General features: G+C 36.5%; 1 protein-coding gene across 2 annotated transcripts in view; it reads left to right on the top strand.

Annotated features, from left to right (window-relative positions):
* ACSL1 (acyl-CoA synthetase long chain family member 1) overlaps positions 1-19,459 on the top strand; it is a 93,557-nt gene that overhangs the window by 30,902 nt on the left and 43,196 nt on the right. For both annotated transcript variants that reach the window (XM_074274487.1, XM_074274486.1), the window contains exon 3: positions 15,328-15,442. In XM_074274487.1, the coding sequence (XP_074130588.1) occupies positions 15,328-15,442 (115 nt within the window). The remainder of the gene's footprint in view (positions 1-15,327; positions 15,443-19,459) is intronic.

The raw sequence follows: 19,459 nt of genomic DNA, 5'->3' as shown, positions 1-19,459 counted from the left end.
AGATAGGAAGCATGCAAGTGGTATTAGCACAGGCATATACTTAGTGACCAGGAGTCAAGGCATCCTCTCCAGGAAGCAGAGGATTAGAGATGGTGAGAAGATGCAATAGCAAGTGTTGGTGACCTAATCATAAAGGGAGGAATCCTCCATGGTCACTTGGAAAGTAAAGGAGGAAGATGGCAGTGAATGCTGTCATTGAGAAAGTCATAAGTATTATGGTTTGTTGCCATGAATCCAAATGGAGGCAGATGGAGCTTAAGGGGCATGCTCTTGCATGTAGTTAGTAAGTTCCCAAAAAAGCATTTGAGCTCTGAGTTTTCTGGCCCTAGATCCAAAACTCTATCCACCATGCCCCCATTTCTTCTTCACAGGATAGCATTGTTAATGTACTACAGCCTGATAACACCTATCAAGTAACTTTGAGGGTGGTTCAAAGGATAGGGACATTTTTATTCTTCTGAAAAGAGCTTCATGATTTGTAGCCATATTGCTGAGGAAAAAAATGGAGAAAAATGCAGGATCAGCTCAGGGTCATTGAAAGCTGCCTCTGATTTGCCAGATGCAAACCAGCCCATTTTCTTTCATCATTTAAATTCTGTCTCTAGCTCATTTGCCAAGAATGTTTGGTTTTAAGGATTAATTCCATGAATTTCTCATCTACTTTCATGTCATAATCTGTGCAGTACTTATTCTTTATCTATTTCTGTGTGAATTGTGAGGGTCCTTTTTGAGTAACTTCTTCTGGCTCTAAAACTATAATTTTATCATGCCAACATGGAGGTCCAGCCTGCTAATTTTGCCTATGTTATCCACAAATAATAGCTTCTACTGAATTTTATCATCTGCAAGAAGCTGTTCGTTTTCTATTGGTATTAGTGTTTTTGCTTGATCATTTTTTAGTTGTGCCTGACTTTTCATAACCCCATTTGGGATTTTCTTGGCAAAGATACCAGAATGGTTTACCATTTCCTTCTGCAGCTCATTTTACAGATAAAGAAACTGAGACAAATAGTGTTAAGGACTTGCCCAGGGTCACATGACTAATAAGTATCTGAGACCAGATTTAAACTCAGGAAAATGAGTTTTCCTGACTTCAGACACTCTATCCACTGTGCCATCTAATTGCCCTGAATTGTACTTGGCATCCTTAATGAACACTTTTAGAGCTCCTGTCTTATCTGTTCATGCTTTACTTAATAATAATATTTGGATGGTAGAACAAAGCTTTATGGTTTATCAGGAAATAATTGTGTAATCTTAACTCATACATGAATAGGAGAGACATTGAGACAGAATACAAAATAAAAAGGTTTTGGGTTTTTTGGAAGGGATCAATAAACTGGTCGATATCATATACTCTTTGTCTCCTGTCTGCATCCAGTCAGGCAGGTGGTAGATTGGTCAGTTAGTTGTTGTTCTTCATACTTAAAGGAGACCAAAATGTTAGCCATATATTAAAGTCGAGTTATAGGGATCACAGCAAGTAGAAAAATTCTTCTTGTCTTGGATTACTCATCATCCCTTGGGAAAAGTCAGTAGTTTGTTTGCCGTCCAATGGGGTGTGATATTTAGAATCTGGACCTGGTTCTTCCCCCGTCCTATCAGGATTTTGCTGTGTAACCTGGGGCATTGCCTCTCACTGGGTCTTGACGTCTCTGCCAGTGATATTAAAAGAATGAATCCCTGCCAGAGTTTCAAAAGGGAAGGGTTTTTAGCAAAGGGACCCGTGGGCAATAAGCCTGCCCCTTCCCTTGTTTTCATGAAGATGTCATGTGTAAATATATACATACATGCATGCACACATGCACAACCTAGAAGTGAGAAAGGAGTCATTAGGGGTCTTACTCTTATATTTTAATTAGAAGATTCATTTCACAAATATAAGTTAAGGGAAGCCTAACTAGATAGCAGTTTATGTGGAGAAAAAAGCAAAAAATAAATATCTATAACTATTGGGAACCCTAAATTCAAATCATTCTCAGAATTCACAGACTAGAAAGAGAAGTCAGAAATCCTCTAGTTCTCCCCCTGCCTTTGCCCTACCCCTAGCCAAATCAGTATCCTGTCTGCAGCCTCCTTCACAAGGGATTTTTACTTTAAAACATCAAATGAGGTGGAACCCGCTCATTTCTAAGACAGCACATACATTTTCCAGAAACTTTCATTTCTAAGTCAACCAATAAGCATTTATTAACAGTCTATTATGTGCCAGACTCTGTGATAATAAACATTGGACATATAGAAAGGCAAAAACAATCCCTGTTTTCAAGGAGTTCATCATCTAATGAGGGGGACAGCATTTAAATGTCTAAATACATACAAAATATAAATATAGATAAATATTATACAGAAAAATTATATATGCACATATGTATCTATGCATATATGTGTATACACTGGCACGTGTGTATAAGTACATATATGCCTCTGTGTAGATACACACCCAGATATATATTATATACAGGCATACCTAGTTTTATTGTGCTTTGTAGATATTGCATTTTATTTATTTATTTTTGCAAGTTGAAGGTTTGCTTTGAGCAAGTCTATTGGTGCCATTTTTCCAGTAGCATATGCTCACATAGTGCCTCTGTGTCACATTTTGGTCATTCTCACAATATTTTGAACTTTTTCACAATGATAATTATGTTTCTTATGGTGATCTATGATCAGTGATCTTTAATATCAATATTGTAATTATTTTTGAGAGCCACAAATCATGTCCATGTAAGATGGGGAACTGAATTGATCAGTGTTGAAATGATCAAATGACTGCTCCACCAGTTCTGTCTTTCCCTTCTCCTTTAATATTCTTATTCCTCAAGACACAATAATATTGAAATTATGCCTATTAATATCTCTACAATGGCCTTCAAATGTTCAACTGAAAGGAAGAGTCAATCCATGCAGAAAATTTCATTATGTCTTATTTTAAGAAATTGCCACAGCCACCCCAGCCTTCACCAACAACTACCTAGCTTAGTCATCACCCTTGGAGGCAAGACTCTACCAGCAAAGATCATGACTTGCTGAAGCTCAAATAATGTTAGCTTTTTTTTTTCTTTTAGCAATAAAAAAAATTTTAACTAAGATATATACATTATTTTTGGATATAACACTATTTCACACTTCTTAAACTACAGTAAAATATAAAAATAATTTTTATATGCACTGGGAAACTAAAGTATTTGTGTGATTCACTTTATTGAGGTTGTCTGGAATCAAAACTACAATATCTCCAAGGTATGCCTTTATGGTAAGCATGTATATAGCACATGTATATTTGAAAAACTGTTTTTCCTGTGCAAGGAGAATATTCTTGTTCTCTTTGTCTCCCCCAGGGCAGAACCTAGAGACCAGAGGGCTAAAAGTTTTCAAGAGAGGCTTGATGTCAAGAAAAACTTCCTTCTCAGGTTCCTGGGTACGAGTACTACAAATGTGCACATTTACAGATATTTATACATTGGTACAGATATACATAGCAGAGGATGTATATGGATATAGATACACACATACAGAGAATATAGAAAGGAAGCCAAGAAGGAAGTTTTTCTTGACATTAAGCCTAAACTTTCTCTTTGCTACTCAAATACGGTTATCCTGTTTTCCCTGATTTTTCTGAGGTCAGGATCACAAATTCTTAAACTGATATCATCTGTCATTAAGTTAAGGTGCTCCACTTTCCTTGCCTGCCCTTTTCTAGATATTTGGTATCCTTCTAAAATCTAAGTATCTAGAACTGAGCACAATCTTTTAAGTATAGGATCCAAATAATGTTAAGAACCCCTTACTTAGAGCTTCCTATACTTTCATCCCTCCTGTTCTGACTTCCCCTGGGGGAATTTTGTGTATGATATTACAATCATCCTTCCTGTAAAGCCCATGAAATATAATGTCCTAAAATCTAGGGTACATGTCGGATTCTGCCAACTTTTCTCTCCATTTCTCACAAATTTTAAGATAAAAGGAGGTCTGCTTTTCCTCATTGATGAAAATAAGATACAGAATGGAATTTTCCCTTAGTAGCTCTTTTTCCTTTTTGAAAGATGAAAATATTATTAAGGCAAGTCAAGAAGTTATTAGTTGCTTTGGTTTTAGTAGAGAATGAGATTTTATCCAGGTAATAGAACTCCCTCATCTGTACTCTGTGCCAGGCTTGTGCTCTGTTTCACAGATTCATCTATTTCCTCTTTCTGTCTAGATAGTTTGTTGTATTTACTGATGACTCTATCTGACTGTGCACAATGGGAATAATCAGGCTTAATTAGATATTACCATAAACATTTTTAAACTTTCTCTTTCCTTCTCCCTTCTCTCTCTCTCTCCCTCTCTCCCTCTCTCCCTCTCTCCCTCTCTCCTTCTCTCCCTCTCTCCCTCTTTCTCTCCCTCTCTCCCTCTTTCTCTCTCTCTCTCTCTCTTTCTCTCTCTCTCCTTCTCTCCCTCTCTCCCTCTCTCTCTCTCTCTCTCTCTCTCTCTCTCTCTCTCTCTCTCTCTCTCTCTCTCTCTCTCTCTCTCTCTCCTTCTCTCCCTCTCTCCCTCTCTCTCTCTCTCTCTCTCTCTCTCTCTCTCTCTCTCTCTCTCTCTCTCTCTCTCTCTCTCTCTCTCTCTCTCTCTCCCCTTCTTCTTTTTCTTCTCCTCCTCCTTCTCCATCTCTCTCATTTTGTTTGGTGATACTGCATATAATCTTCAGTAGTCTTTTGTAATATTTTGCAGATGAATTTGTTTCCTAAACTCATGTTGTCTTTGCCAGCTATTCTTTGTTTGGCAATTAATATTTAAAGAGTTGAGTCCATTTCTGGGCTTTTTTGGACTCCTCTTTATGGCACTGATCGAAATTTTTTTTAGGCCGTCCCTTTACTAAGAATTTTAACTAACGGTTATGACTTTACTTAGACTTTAATAAACAAGTAGATTATTTGAATAGGTCAATATGTAATTGCATACTGTGCTAGCTGATCTTTATCTTTTCTGATCATTTGTGTTAATGTTGACCTTGCTCTCTTTGGCGGTCAGACAGCTTCATTGGTGGTGACCTTCTCTCTTTTTTCTCTTAGTTAAATTGGGAGAAATGCTTTGTTCTTGTACTTTCCAGCTCTCTTCTTAAGAAATTATTCATGATATACAGATATGAGACTTCTCTGTAGTTTAGAGTCTTTGACCCATATCTTTTACCACCCTACCCACTTATGCATTGAAATTACCAAGTCTCAAGTTACACAGTGAATTAGTTTCAAAAATTCTGTGACTTAACTTATAGAATTTCTCTATTTCATCTACTAACAGAGATCAGTGCAACTTACACTACACATTTCTTTGTGATTGTCCCCTTTCCTATGCTTATCATGATCATTAAAAGGCCCAATGACAGAGTTTCCCATGAAATGTTTCTCACTAGCCATGGTCATGTAATGAAGCTTTCTTTTTCCAAAGTGAATCTGTTAGGCATCCTTCCTTTTAGCTTCTTTGTCTTGTTAGCATAATTTCTAGTGAGAACACCAGTATAGATGTGATTAATTAGCTCTAGTAGGCTATCATCTTGTTTGGTTTTTAAACAGATACTACATTTAGAGGATCAATAGCCCAATGAGCTAACTTAATACTTAATGGTATTAGTAATGATACTTAATGGAAATGGGTAAGTGGGTTAGGTAATCGGGAGGCTGTAAAGAAGGAATTGAGATGACATTTTCACAAGATAAATATTTGAGGTAAAAAAAAAATCCATTTACTGGAATTGTAAGGATTTGATTGAAAACTTGTAATTGTTTTAAATATCTAGGTAAAGAGATTGCCAGGTAGAAAATTTTTTCAAAGCTTTGAAGATTTCTGGAAAGTTGATATGGGGTTGTGATCAGGTTAAGTAAAATTGTTGCACCCTCTGAGACTCCCAGTTTAAGAGGCTCAAGTTTATTGGCATGATACTAATAACCTGAGACCCAGCCAGATGATCTTTGCCAAGCACCTTTTGTTCATACTTGTGACTTGACCTTATTTCTGTTATAAACCCTTATTGTCTAATGTGCAAAACCAGTTCATGGGCACAGCTTATCTTGTACAGTTGCATGACTTCCATGGTAGGAACCTTGTTTTACACAAAACCTAGGAGACTCTGCAGGAGGAAACCCAAGGACCTCGGTGGAGGTAAAGACATTAACAGTGGCTTGTTTTATTGTCCATTTCCTATGCTTCAAAAACATGAGCATAAGCACCACACTTTTGCTTATGCTCATGTTTAAATTTGTGATTGGTGCACAAAACATTGTTACCCACAGTTAGTCCTGGGAGAAATGAGGATTTGAGGAGAGTAGGGATAGAAGAGGATAGGTTAGAATGGGCTTAGTGACAGAAGGAAGCAGTTTTGAAGAAGAATTTCAAGGTCAAGGAGAACCACGTACAGAGAAGGAAAGTGGTTTTGATTCAAGTAGGGTGAGTAGTGGTGGAGACTAACTGATGACATCAAAAGAACACAATGATGCTTTATAAATACCAATTCCTACATGTCATCAGGTATAGTTACTGTGCCTCTAATTTCTTAAGGCATAAACTTAGAGCTAGATGGGACCTAAGAGGCCATTGAGCCCAATTACTCCATTTTACAGAGAGGATCCTGGCTAAGATTGCACACTGGTCAGCCAAAGAGGGATTCAGATCTGGATCTTCCTCACTCCCAAGTCAATTCATTGTCCCTTTGTACCAGACTCTGCCTGCCAACCTTTAATTATTCATCTTCTCCTGTGGGGCCAACTGTTGATGTGGCAAGCAAGACTCGTCCCAAGGCCCTGTTCCACCATACTGATTTGAATATAGAATAAACCAGAAGATTAGCAAAGATGTGAGTGCCTGTGGCCCAAGTCCAGCAGAGACACTAAGAAAGGGCTTGGAAGGTGTTTACCGACCAGGATCTTGTTCCTGAACATCTCCAACATCCTGCAAGAGTCTCTTCCTAACATGAACCCTGGAGAAAGCCATCCCAGTCACCAAATTCCCTGAAGTGACAGTGTTCACTGCTCCTGGCTCTTTTGCTTGCACTCCCAATAATGTGGCAGAATAGTAGGAGGCCCAATTTAGCTCCTATTTCTGGGCCAGTGTTTCTAGTCTGCTTTATATAATCTGTCTGCGGGCAGCCTTGCCATGGGAAAGAGGCCAGTACCCTGTCCTAGATGGGGTTCAGATAATAGGATCTAAAGTTAAATAAAAGGGACTTTGAAGATTCTCTAGTCCAAGAGTTCTTAACATTTCTTGTACCCAGGACTCTTTTGCCAGGCTGGAGAAGCCTATCCATCATTTCTTAGTATTGTGTTTACATCTAAGTATAAAATAAAACACATAAGATTGCAAAGGAAGCCAAAGATTGGTGAAAATAAAGATACAAATTTTTTCCCATCCAAATTCACAGGCCCTCTCCCCTAACCCTAAGAATCAACTGCCTTGCCTTCCTGAGGTGACAACATGGTGGAAAATAGTTCAGAAACTAACGCCTGGACTTAGATTGGGATAAGAATGGAAAAAAGGGAGAGATCCAGGCTTCCTAGTGACTTGTTTAGTGTACTTAATAATTGTTAGGTACTTAATAAATGTCCAATAGAATGAACACATTTCTGAGGTTCTTTTATGGGAAAAAACAGGGAAGCCCAGATTTTGACAGAGTGGGGAACTATTTTTTACTTTAAGGAAAAAACTGGCAAGGGACCAACATGTTTAAAATGTATGTGTGTATAAATATTTATTCTAAACGTAAGGTTAAGTACTTTAGCCCATTTAAGAGAACTTTTAAATGTTAATGACAGAATCTCTCAAACTCTTGCCAAATGATTTCTTAACTATTTAAACTAGAACTCAGTGGAAACCTTCTGGAATAGCTTTTTTTAAATGGTGTATTGTGAAACCTGTCTGGGAAGATGCATAATGCATAACGATAAGTAAATGATAAATTTGACAGCAGTAGGAGAAGAAATACTTCCTGTCTTTGAAATTTAGGACTGAACCCAAATGCTGACTTTGAGGTTTAGGAATCCGAAAAAACAAGAAATTAAGAGCTGTTGATTTGTATTACACAAGGATTCACTGTGGGGCTCTACTTCAATAGCCACAGTAGAAAAAAAAGTATTTCTAAATTCACATTGTAAATTTAGGGAAGAAGTGAAGGTTAATCTTGATATTAGACAAATTCAGTTGATGCAACTTTTCAGAAACACGTGCTGCAAAAAGTCTACCTGTACACAAATACCAAATGCATTGTAGAATTATACATTAAAACCTGGAAGGTCATCTAATCCAATCCTCTAATTTTATATATTAGGAAACTTAAGTATCCGAAAATTTTTAAAGTTTCCTAAATTCACATGGGAAGTACAATCCAGAGACACCAATGCTAATGTCCTTTCCATTCCTACCTTGCTAACCGCTGAACTACACTCTCTAAATTGGCTCTAGAAGCCAGTTTCAACTAATGTGCAAAGTGTAAAAAGGAGCAATTTAACAACTTTTGCCCCCAAAACAAATCTCTACATCAGACCAATGCTGTGGGAAGGAGAGGAAGATTTACAGTTCCTATGCTATTATCAGGATTTTAGGTCACTCTGAATGAGTTAAGATCCTTGCTCTGGCATATTTGTGGATCTCTGGGTTTTGTTGTGCTAAAACTCCAGGAATGAGTAGGAAGATGGGGGCTGGGGGATGGTGATGCACATTGCCTTACTCTGATACAGTGGTCTGTAAGGAGGAGAAAGAACAGATGCATAATTAGAAATGCTCGATCTGTTTCCTTTCACAACAAGTGGTTGGACATATGAATTGGGTCATTCTTTGGGACAACAGGTGGAAAATAAGTAGAGAGAGCTTCAAAGGTCCTCATGGCAGAGAGAGAGAGTTGGGAAATCATAGATTGAGTCATGATCAGTAAAGGGAGAAAACCAATCTTCAAAGACATTTACTATTTAAGGAATTTTCCCACTTGAGCCCTGATTATGAGTTGTTGGGTTTTTTCTTCAGATGCCTCTGATGTAGAGGTATTTCTTGGTTCTTGGGCTATGCCAGCAAAATGTGAGTTTTGGCAAATCCTATGAAGCTGGAAAGACTTGACAGATGTGTCAAATGAGTATTGCCCCCTCTTTTTTTGTTGTTGTTTTATGTTATTGACATTCTTTCCTCTTTTAAAAAAATAATCACTGTCAGTTTCCAACTTCTCCCTTCTTGTCCCCTACCCCACATTGCTCCCTTGGAACAAATGAATATAGTCTAACAAAAGCAAGTCAACACATCAACTTTTCTTTTTTTCTATTTCTGTCATAATGTCAGAGAAATGGAATCATACATAAGTAACTTGAAAAAAGGACAGCCTGGAGATTTGAAGACTATAGTCCTCTCACTTTCTTGAGATTTTACTTGGAGTCCAATTACAAGTATAAGTTGGCTTGAGGAATGAATATACTACTAATGGAAATTATTGTGTCTTTCCTCTCTATTCTTTCCATTTCTTTTGACTTCCCCGAAAAGAAAATGATTGATTTAAAGTGAAATGGGGTGTTTTAGTCTGTGAAATGATCATTGAACTGGTTCAAAAACAGGAAAACAAAGGCTGAAAGTCAAATTTCAGAATTATGGCTGATCCCTGAGACTCATTTGTTATAGCTTGTGTTGCATGGTAAGATTTAATAGCTGGATGACTTTCTGCAGGTTTTAAACCTTAATCTCAGTTCCTCATTAGTTCATTAGAATATTTCATTAGAAGATCCTCAAGGTCTCTTTTCAGTTCCAGTCTATGATTTTATGATCCTGTGATCTCATTTACCTGCCGCACTTACTTGAATACTTGTATTTCAAAAGCAAATTCATTGTCCTCACCCGTGAAACATTTCAGTTAGAAATGACAGGGTACGGTATAAGAGATAAGAATGAAGGTGTGTGGTACTGTAGCCTTTTGAAATGGAAGTTCTGTTGGAAGAAGAGGGAGATCGTGAGATGATAGGTCTAGAACTAGAAGGAACCTCAGAGATCATCTAGTCTAATCTTATTTTATGGCTGAAGAAACAGAGAGATAAAATAATTTGGCTAAAGTTACTCATGCAGGGATCAAGTGCCAGAATTTAAATCAGAATTCTCTTAACTCCAAATCATTGTACCATGTGATATTGAAATTTCAGTAGGTGAAAGGAAATTCGAGGCAGCGAGGTATCAGTGGATAGAGTGCTGGATTTGGAGTGAGGACAGGAGTTGCATCTTGATTGTGGCCCTGGGCAAGCCTCTATTTGCTTCAGTTTCTTTAAATGAAAAATAGGTATAAGAGCAGGTTCCACCCAAGGTATCAAATGAAGATCAAATGAGTTAACTTATGTAACACCTTTTTCAAACCTTAATATGCTATGTAATGCTAGCTCTTATTAAGGAAATACATTCTGAGATGACTTTATGACCAAAAAAGAAAGCTCTTGGTTAGCTATGTGTTTGTGTGTTATCCCATAAGAATCAGTGACATTTGGTGAATGTATCATGTGAGAAGAGATTAAGCATTAGATGATTAGCCTAGGAACAGGTCAAGAAACTCTTCCTGACTTTTTTTGTGAAGTCATTTTGTCAATTTAGAATAGAGTGGACATGAAAATGATTCTCTAAAATAAAATTAACCAAATGCACCTGACTATTTTGTTCCTGAGGCCTGTCATCACTTTATAACTAGCTTTGGTAGAATCCTCTGTCATATATAAATATTCTGTGACTTTCAAGACTTAAAAGGGTTTCCATACATTAAACCTTTTTATCAATATATAAGGCTCAGTCCATATTGTCACTCATAGAATTTGAATTCAAGGAGAGATAGGTGACAATTGAATTATATTAGGAATGGGAGCTTGTAATCACCTCTCACAGGAGAGCAAAACTTCCCAAGTACAAAGTGTGCTGCTGCTAGGTTTTTTTTTGGGGGGGGGGCGGGGGGGGGAGGGTTTGTGGTTGTTCTTGTTTTTGGCACAATCCGAGATCACCTTACTGTGAAATGACTCAAAGAAGCCTTTCACCCAGTTTCACCTGTTCTCTTGAAGATCAGGTTTTCTTGGCAGGAAAAGAGTTTGTTTCTTCATATAGAAACTTTTGTATGTCATTATGTTTGTATAATAATAAATCCCTCTCTGGAGAAGTTGCTTTGCTAGGTGTTTTTAATATGGATACAATGAACTTTCATAACTCCAAGTGCTTTGGAAACCACTCTTTTTTGGTCTCTTGTTTTTCCTTTATCCCATTTTTAATATATTTGCAAAGACAGGTTTGTCCATAATGTGCTCCATTCAGATTGCCCACATTTTAGGAGTCTGACTGTTTCTGACAGTGACTTTCTAACAGTGAAGGCAAATGCTAAGGCTTAACTTTGCTCTAGAGCACTCATTCCCACAGTGGAGTATGGCCTTGAGGGAATAAAATTTTCCTGCATTTACATCTTCAAAAACACTCTTCAAAATTAGCATAAAGGCTGCTACAGCTTTGCATAGAGATAGTGTGAAAACTGTCATGAAAAAAAAAACTTCTTAACTTGGGGTCCACAAGGAATCTGTGAACTTTTTTTTCAAGTTAATTGATTTCCTTTGTAATCTTCTGTATTTTATGTTACTCATCTAAAAGCTTTATTCCGAAAAGGATTCCATAGGTTTCTCCAGGTGGTAGGAGTCCAGGACACAAACAAGGATAAGAACTACTATGGTTTGATCGTAAGCATTAGGGCGAGGCAACAGGCTACACCTGGGTTTGGACCCCAGTCTTACTTTTGTGACCACAAACAAGTCATATAATCTGCCTAATCCCCAGTTTCCTTATCTGTAAAATGGAATAATAATATTTGCAGGATCTCCCTCACTGGATTATTGTGAAGATCAAATATATGTAATGCACATTACAAACTTTAAAGAGCTCTATAAATATTAGTAGTTATTGTTATTATCAGTGACATGAAGATAGATTTTACTGGCTAGCTTAAAGTTGGACATAGGTGGCTATAGCAATTATTACCATATTCTCTTAATTTTCACTTTAAAAAATTTTTTATCTCTCATCTTTATATCTTAACTTTACCTCTTATCTTCCTATCTTAAAAATAAGTAAATAAATAGAAATTTTTATGGTGCAGCATTTTTTCCCTTCATTCTCCCTTCCCCTACTTCCTGGAGAGAGAAAAACAGACAGACAGACAGACAGACAGAGACAGAGAAGGGTTTATCAGTGTGGAAGACATTCTCCTGCCCTATTACCCACTTTTGCTACTTTGACTGTCTTTTCTGTTTGCATCAGACCATGAAAAATAACCTCTGGCTTTGGTTATTGATAGAATGTACCTTTTAGTCTCTTTACTTGCATGATTCATTTTGAAATTGCATAAGAAGTCCTTCCAACATGGAAGCTCTCTTGAAATAAGGTCCTCTTGACTTCATCATCTTTTGGTTCAGAGGTTGTTATTCTTTTTTGTTTCTATTTGTTTATGTTTTAGCAAAATTCATGAACTCTTTCTTTTAAAATGTTAATGCATTAAAATACAATATGTATGATTCCAAAATCCAATTATATTGAAATAGAGTTATAAAAGTACTTTTTAAAAAGTTCTTAGGTTGTAAACCCCTGTTCTAGAACCTAGATCTATTCCTATTGAGGATTCTTTAGAACTAATCCAATTCCAGACATAGGAAAGCATAAGATAAACCTTAATAGAGAAAGGTAGAAGAGCCCTTCACAAAAGTCAAGTCCTCTTTGAAAACCTCAGTTGTGATATGGACCTGAACCTGGGTCCTAGAACGCTTACGCCATGAAGCACAAATAGTTGTCATAAACCTGTAAGTTTTGAACCTGGGGTCATACTAATGAAATGTGTGAAATAGCCCTAATGAATTTGGAGAGACTCAATCTTCTTGGCTGGCAAAAGATGGATTTTTTCCATACTACAAGTCTGGGAGGGGTTGAAATCTGTATCAGAGGAAGTGTGTATCCTAGTGGAAAGAACACTAATAAATGATCATCTTTTCTAGTTCTAAATATCATGTTTCTATATATAACTGGTCTTAATGAATAAAGAAGGTAAAGAAAGATGCCCCGTCGGTTTTTAATTTTTTTTTTTCAATTAACAGGCATTTATTCCCCAACTATCCACTTCATCATAGACTTTAAGAACGGTGTAATTATGGGCAAAAACTGAACTTAGTTCATAGGATCATAGATTTAAGAAATGAAGGGACTCTAGAGTTCATCTGATCCCATCCCTCCCCATCCAAACTTCTTTGGATTGTCCAAAATCCCCAAAGTAGAAGTGATAGAGGTATAGTTTAAATTCAACTTCTCTAATTACATAGCGAGTGTGCTTTCCCCACTATTACACACTGCCTATATTTATAATCTACATTGTCAACAAAGCTTTGTAATGCTGGGTAATGTAATGTAATATCTTCAATTTGAAAACTTGACTTAAAAGAAAAATGAGGGGAAGAAGATAGGAAAGCCAGATTACTGCATAAATCAGAAAAGTGTATTCTGTCTCTTACAGCAAATGCCTTAAGTACCACATTCTTTAAGCATTTGAAATAGTCTTTATCATCAAGTGAAAAGAAAAAAAAATGTCCCCCCTGAGGCTGGGGTTAAGTGACTTGCCCAGGGTCATATAGCTAGAAAGTGTTAAGTGTCTGAGATCATATTTGAACTTTGGTCCTCCCGAATTCAAGGCTAGTGCTCTATCCACTGCGCCACCTAGCTGCCCCAAGAAGAAAAACTTAAAAGGAAGTTTACATAATCTTTAAATATTTGATAACTAAATCAAATGCACCTTATTGAAATAAACTAAGCAAAGTTTTAAAGTTGAGATGATTTAAATTTATTATATTCTTACTATAGACACTGAAATCCTCTCCATATATTCTTAACATGTAAAAGCTAAAAGGGACCTTAGAAGTTACCCAGGCTAACTTTCTCCCTTTACAAATGAGGAAAAGGACATAAATGAAACTTAATAGTTCTTTGTTTGTTTGACTTTATATCAAATATACACAAAAACTGGGTTTCTCTTGAAAAGCTTCATTCTGCTGTCCAAAAAACGTGGTAGGGACTTCAGAAGTCATTTTGTTTAACTTTCTCCTTTTTTGAGCGGAAGGAGCCTTAGGGGGATTGAAAAAGGAATTTATAAACAATATTACTAAACACTTAACAAATATTATTTCAGTTAATCCTTTGAGGTAGATTCTATTATTGCCCCCATCTTATAGATGAGGAAACTAAAGCAGAAATCAAGTATCTTGACCAGGGTCATACAGGTAGTCAGTGTCTGAAATTGAATTTACCCTCAAGTTTTCTGACTAGAAGGATTAAGTGGCCTTTCCAAGGTTATACAGATTGCAAACAAAATTAGGATTTGAATTAAGTCTTTTGACTCCAGATCCAATGTTGTTGTTTTTTCCACTTCACCTGTTGTAGGATTGATTTACAATTTGCTCTTCTCACACTCCAGTCTAAGTTGAACCTTGTTGGGGATAATGCAGTAGATAGAGTGTGAGCCCTGGTGTCAGGAGGACCTGCCTCAAAGCCATACTCAACTTGTGAACCTGGGCAAGTTACTTAACTCTGATTGTTCTGCCAAAAAACACAAAAGTTGAACCTTGTGGTTCATTCTATGAGAGTTGAAGTTCAGGCAATGTGACAATTGCAAGGTGATGCAACATTTGATGTTGGGGACAAGTAGAGACAGACAGAGACTACTAGTACATTATTTCCACAATGTTCAGAAATTTTTAATCTTGTCACGGAGAAGACTCACTCCTTTATAATCCTTAGAGTTCACATCCATGTAGTGCTTTAAGGATTGTACAACTCCTTCCACCTATATAATCTCATTTAATCTTTACAACAGCTTTGGAAAGTAGGTTCATCCCCTGTGTTACAAATGAGGATGCTGAGGCTCAGGGGAATTAGGTGATTGGCCAACAAGGATGAATGTCAAAATGATTTGAACCCTGATCCTCCTAACTTTAAACAAGTCTGCTTACTACTTCCCCATCCTAATGCCCTACTGAATTGTGCCTATGGAACAACATGTCTATCACTCACTGGCCTTTCCTGGCAAGGTTAATATTAGTTCATGGGGGTGAGCAAAGTCCCTCTCTTTAAGATTGTTTCCAGTATCTTTTTAGGATTGGGTTCTTTTGATCGACTTAATAGTGAACCCCAGTTTGACTTCATTCTTCATAACTGAAACACTTTTAACTTCAGTGTCAATCAATAACTTTAATTAATAAAGGCACTTCTTTTTTGAAATTTTTTTTCTATCTTTCTTCCCCCAACCATCCATTTTCTCTTCTGTCTTTTTACTAGGGGACTGATGGTGCAAGAAGATCTACAATGCTTGACGGTGATGAGCCATTGTCGTTTTTCTATGATGATGTAACAACACTATATGAGACCTTCCAGAGGGGTATACAGGTGTCAAGTAAGCAGTTATGTTGAATTTGTGTAACAAATCCATGTGGTCATAAAGCTTTTATGGTTTATAGAAAATTGGCTCTATGCGCTCGCTCTTCTCTTCTCTTCTCTTCTCTTCTCTTCTCTTCTCTTCTCTTCTCTTCTCTTCTCTTCTCTTCTCTTCTCTTCTCTCTCTCTCTCTCTCTCTCTCTCTCTCTTTTAAATTTATAGCTTTTTATTTACAAGAGATATGCATGGGTAATTTTTCAGTATTGACATTTGCAAAACCTTTTGTTCCAATTTTTCCCCTCCTTTCCCCCACCCCCTCCTCAATATGGCAGGTAGACTAACACATGTTAAATATGTTAAAGTATATGTTAAATACAATATATGTATACATGTCTGTAAAGTTGTTTTGCTGCACAAGAAGAATCAGATTTTGAAATAATGTGCAATTTACCTGTGAAGGAAATAAAAAATGCAGGCAGACAAAAATAGAGGGATTGGGAATTCACACTCATCTCCCAGAGTTCTTTCGCTGGGTGTAGCTGGTTCAGTTCATTACTGCTTTATTGGAACTGATTTGGTTCATCTCATTGTTGAAGAGAGCCACGTCCATCAGAATGGATCATCATATAGTGTTGTTGTTGAAATATACAATGATCTCCTGGTTCTGCTCATTTCACTCAGCATCAGTTCATGTAAGTCTCTCCAGGCCTCTCTATATTCATCCTGATGATCATTTCTTACAGAACAACAATATTCCATAACATTCATATACCATAACTTATTCAGCCATTCTCCAATTGATGGGCATCCACTCAGTTTCCAGTTTCTGGCCACTACAAAGAGGGCTGCCACAAATATATTTGCACATACAGGTGCCATTCCCTTCTTTAACATCTCTTTGAGATACAAACCCAGTAGTAGCACTGCTGGGTCAAAGGGTATGCACAGTTTGATAACTTTTTGGGCATAGTTCCAAATTGTTCTCCAGAATGGCTGGATCCATTCACAACTCCACCAACAATGTATCAGTGTCCCTGTTTTCCCACATCCCCTCCAACATTCATCATTATTTGTTCCTGTCATCTTAGCCAATCTGACAGGTGTGTAGTGGTATCTCAGAGTTGTCTTAATTTGCATTTCTCTAATTAATGATGGCTGGTCTCTCTTTCATTTGCTCACCCCATTTACTCTGCTTTGGCAGTGGGAAGGCACTGTGGCAGATGACATCGTGGTAGTGATGTTGCTGTAATGGATTTTATACCTCACTTCTAGAGAAATCCCTTGACCAATAAAGTCATATTTCATTTTGTTATCCCTTCTATTATTTGACAAAATTAGTAACACATGTAAAGCAATTTGCAAATCTCAAAGCATTGTATTAATATTAGTTAGTATTATTTGTTATTGTTCTTCCTCTTTCATATTTGAAGCGGATGAATGACATTATGACGTTGTGATCAAAGTACAGTGCTTACATAATACAAGCTCAGAAGGCACTAATACATATCAGGCACATTTGAGAGAGATATATTATTATTTAATTTTTCCCTCCCTCAAATATAGTCTACTTGGAACAGCAGAATCCATGATATCTCTGAATCTCATCCTGTGTTTTTATATAAAGAAACCTAAGTAGATTTAAAAAAATTTTAGTGCTCCAGGATCTTTCCCATCCTGTTGCCCCAACAGGGAGAAAGTCTTGAGATGTACTATGTCATTTTCTGTTTATTATGTCCCCCTTTCCACAAAAGGGGGAAGAACACTGAAAAATAGTAATGCATATATATATATATATATATATATATATTATTTATAAACACTTTCCTTTACAATAACTCTGTGACATGAAAAAGTACTATTCCCATTTTACAGTGCTGATACTTGAAGTTTTGTAGGTGATTAACTGAGATTAATAAGTATTGCAGCTGGGATTCAAACTCAAGCCTCCAATCTCCAGATTTAGGACTCTTCCTACTATCTTGAACCTATATAGATAGCCCAGTGGAAAGGAAGGCTGCAGAAAATATTCTCCCCACAAAAAGATGTTGTTTCTGTCTCTCTTTTCTCTTTTCTAAACTTTCATATTTCTAAATTTATCAAAGATAATCTTTTGGTAGCAAGTTAAGTTGTTCACAATCTATTTTGATGTTCCTGAGCATCTTGAAATCTGAACAGGGTAAAATATAAGTAATGAATATTTTTCATTTTTTTCTTAAAATGTCTTCCTTTATATCTCCAAATCAAAAAACAAGTTTACAAATAACTTTAGAAATTATGGAATTTCTACATTTCTATTTCAAATCTTTTTAAGAAAAAAAGAACAGTATAACTTGGATCTTTTACTTTACTGGAAAAGTTTTGTTACTTTTGCAGGGCTTAGGGTTCAGGAGTTAAACTTTTGGATCTAACATAGACCTGAGTTCAAAGAATATCACTGGGATGTGAAAATGAAATTTTATCTCCATGTTTATTTATGGACTTAGCACATAAATAGCTCCATCACTGAAGAAAGTGAATTTCCAAGTATTGAAAGTACCACACTACAGCAGGCCCACTCTAAAGAAAACCTTTAAGATGATTTGTTACCAGGATGTAGGACTCTTTGAAAATATAAATAAAGGGGAGCAGACTGAGGTCTAAGCAATGTGTATTCTAGCCATTTGTTTCAGTTTTTTTACCTGCAGAGTAAGGACACCTAACTCTAGACTGCACTGGAGTATTGAGATACAATTGAAGCTCAGTTGTGTGTGCTAAATAGAAAAGAATAGAAGTATAAATAACCATGTTTTCTTGTAGCTAATTTTGTTTCTTAATTGTGTTTTTATATAAGCTAACAGAAAATTAATTTTTTCTTAATAGTATTTTATTTTTCTGATTATGTGTAAAAATTAGCTTTCAACATTTAATTTTTGTAAGATTTTTAGTTTCAAATATTTTTCTCTCCTTCCTATCTCTCCCCTCCCAAAGACAGCAAGCAATCTGATATAGGTATGCATGTACAATCATTTTAACTATATTTCTATATTTGTCATATTGTAAAAGAAAAATCAGAATAGAAGGGGGGAAATCATGAGAAAGAAAAAGGAAAAAAAAAAGTGAAAATAGTGTGTCTCAATTCTCATTCAGCCTCTATAGTTCTTCCTCTGGATACAAATGGCAATTTTCATCCCAAGTTTGCTGGAATTGTTTTGAATCACTGTATTGACATGAAGATCTAAGTCTATTATAGTGGATCATCACATAATCTTGCTGTTTTGTGCCGTGTTCTCCTGGTTTCCGCTCAGTTCATTCAGCATCCGTTCATATAAGTCTTTCCACACTTTTCTGAAATCAGCCTGCTCATCATTTCGTAAAGAATAATATTTCATTACAATCATATATCATAATTTATTCAGCCATTCCCCAATTGATTTTCCAATCTTGAATCTACTGAATTTCCAATCTTAAAAATTAATTTACTCAGGGAAGCCCATGATATTGGGTTCTTGTTTGTTTGTTTTTGGTATTTTGATAATAGCCTTTTATTTTCAAAAAAGATGCAAAATAGTTTTCATTCACCTTTGTAAAGCCTTGTGTTCCAAACTTTTCTCCCTCCTTTCCCCCAACCCACTCCCTTAGACACCAAGTAACCCATTGTAGGTTAAATATGTGCAATTCTTCTGAACAGATTACCACATTTACCCATAATATTGTTTACTAGAAACAGACTGGACAACAGGAAAAATCATTTATTCAAGATACATTTTTAAACATCTATTTTGTGCCACGAACTATGCTAACTGCTAGAGATAACAAGGCAAAAGTGAAACAGTTCTTGGCCTTAAGGAGTTACATTCTAAAATATAACCTTGTGGATTTAGTGAATTTAGAGGATGTTCTCATTTCCCAGGCATTCTTTATGCATATGAAGCATATGAAGGTCTTAGAAGTCCTGTTTTAGGGATAACAGACTAAAAAGTGTAAAAGGAAGGACTGAGGGGCAGCTAGGGGGCGCAGTGGATAGAGCACCAGCCCTGAATTCAGGAGGACCCGAGTT

The sequence above is a fragment of the Sminthopsis crassicaudata genome, chromosome 6 (assembly GCF_048593235.1).
Source record: "Sminthopsis crassicaudata isolate SCR6 chromosome 6, ASM4859323v1, whole genome shotgun sequence".
In the NCBI taxonomy this organism is placed as follows: domain Eukaryota; kingdom Metazoa; phylum Chordata; class Mammalia; order Dasyuromorphia; family Dasyuridae; genus Sminthopsis; species Sminthopsis crassicaudata.
The sequence above is the reverse complement of the archived record's forward strand: the minus strand, read 5'-3'. Positions and strand labels throughout refer to the sequence as shown.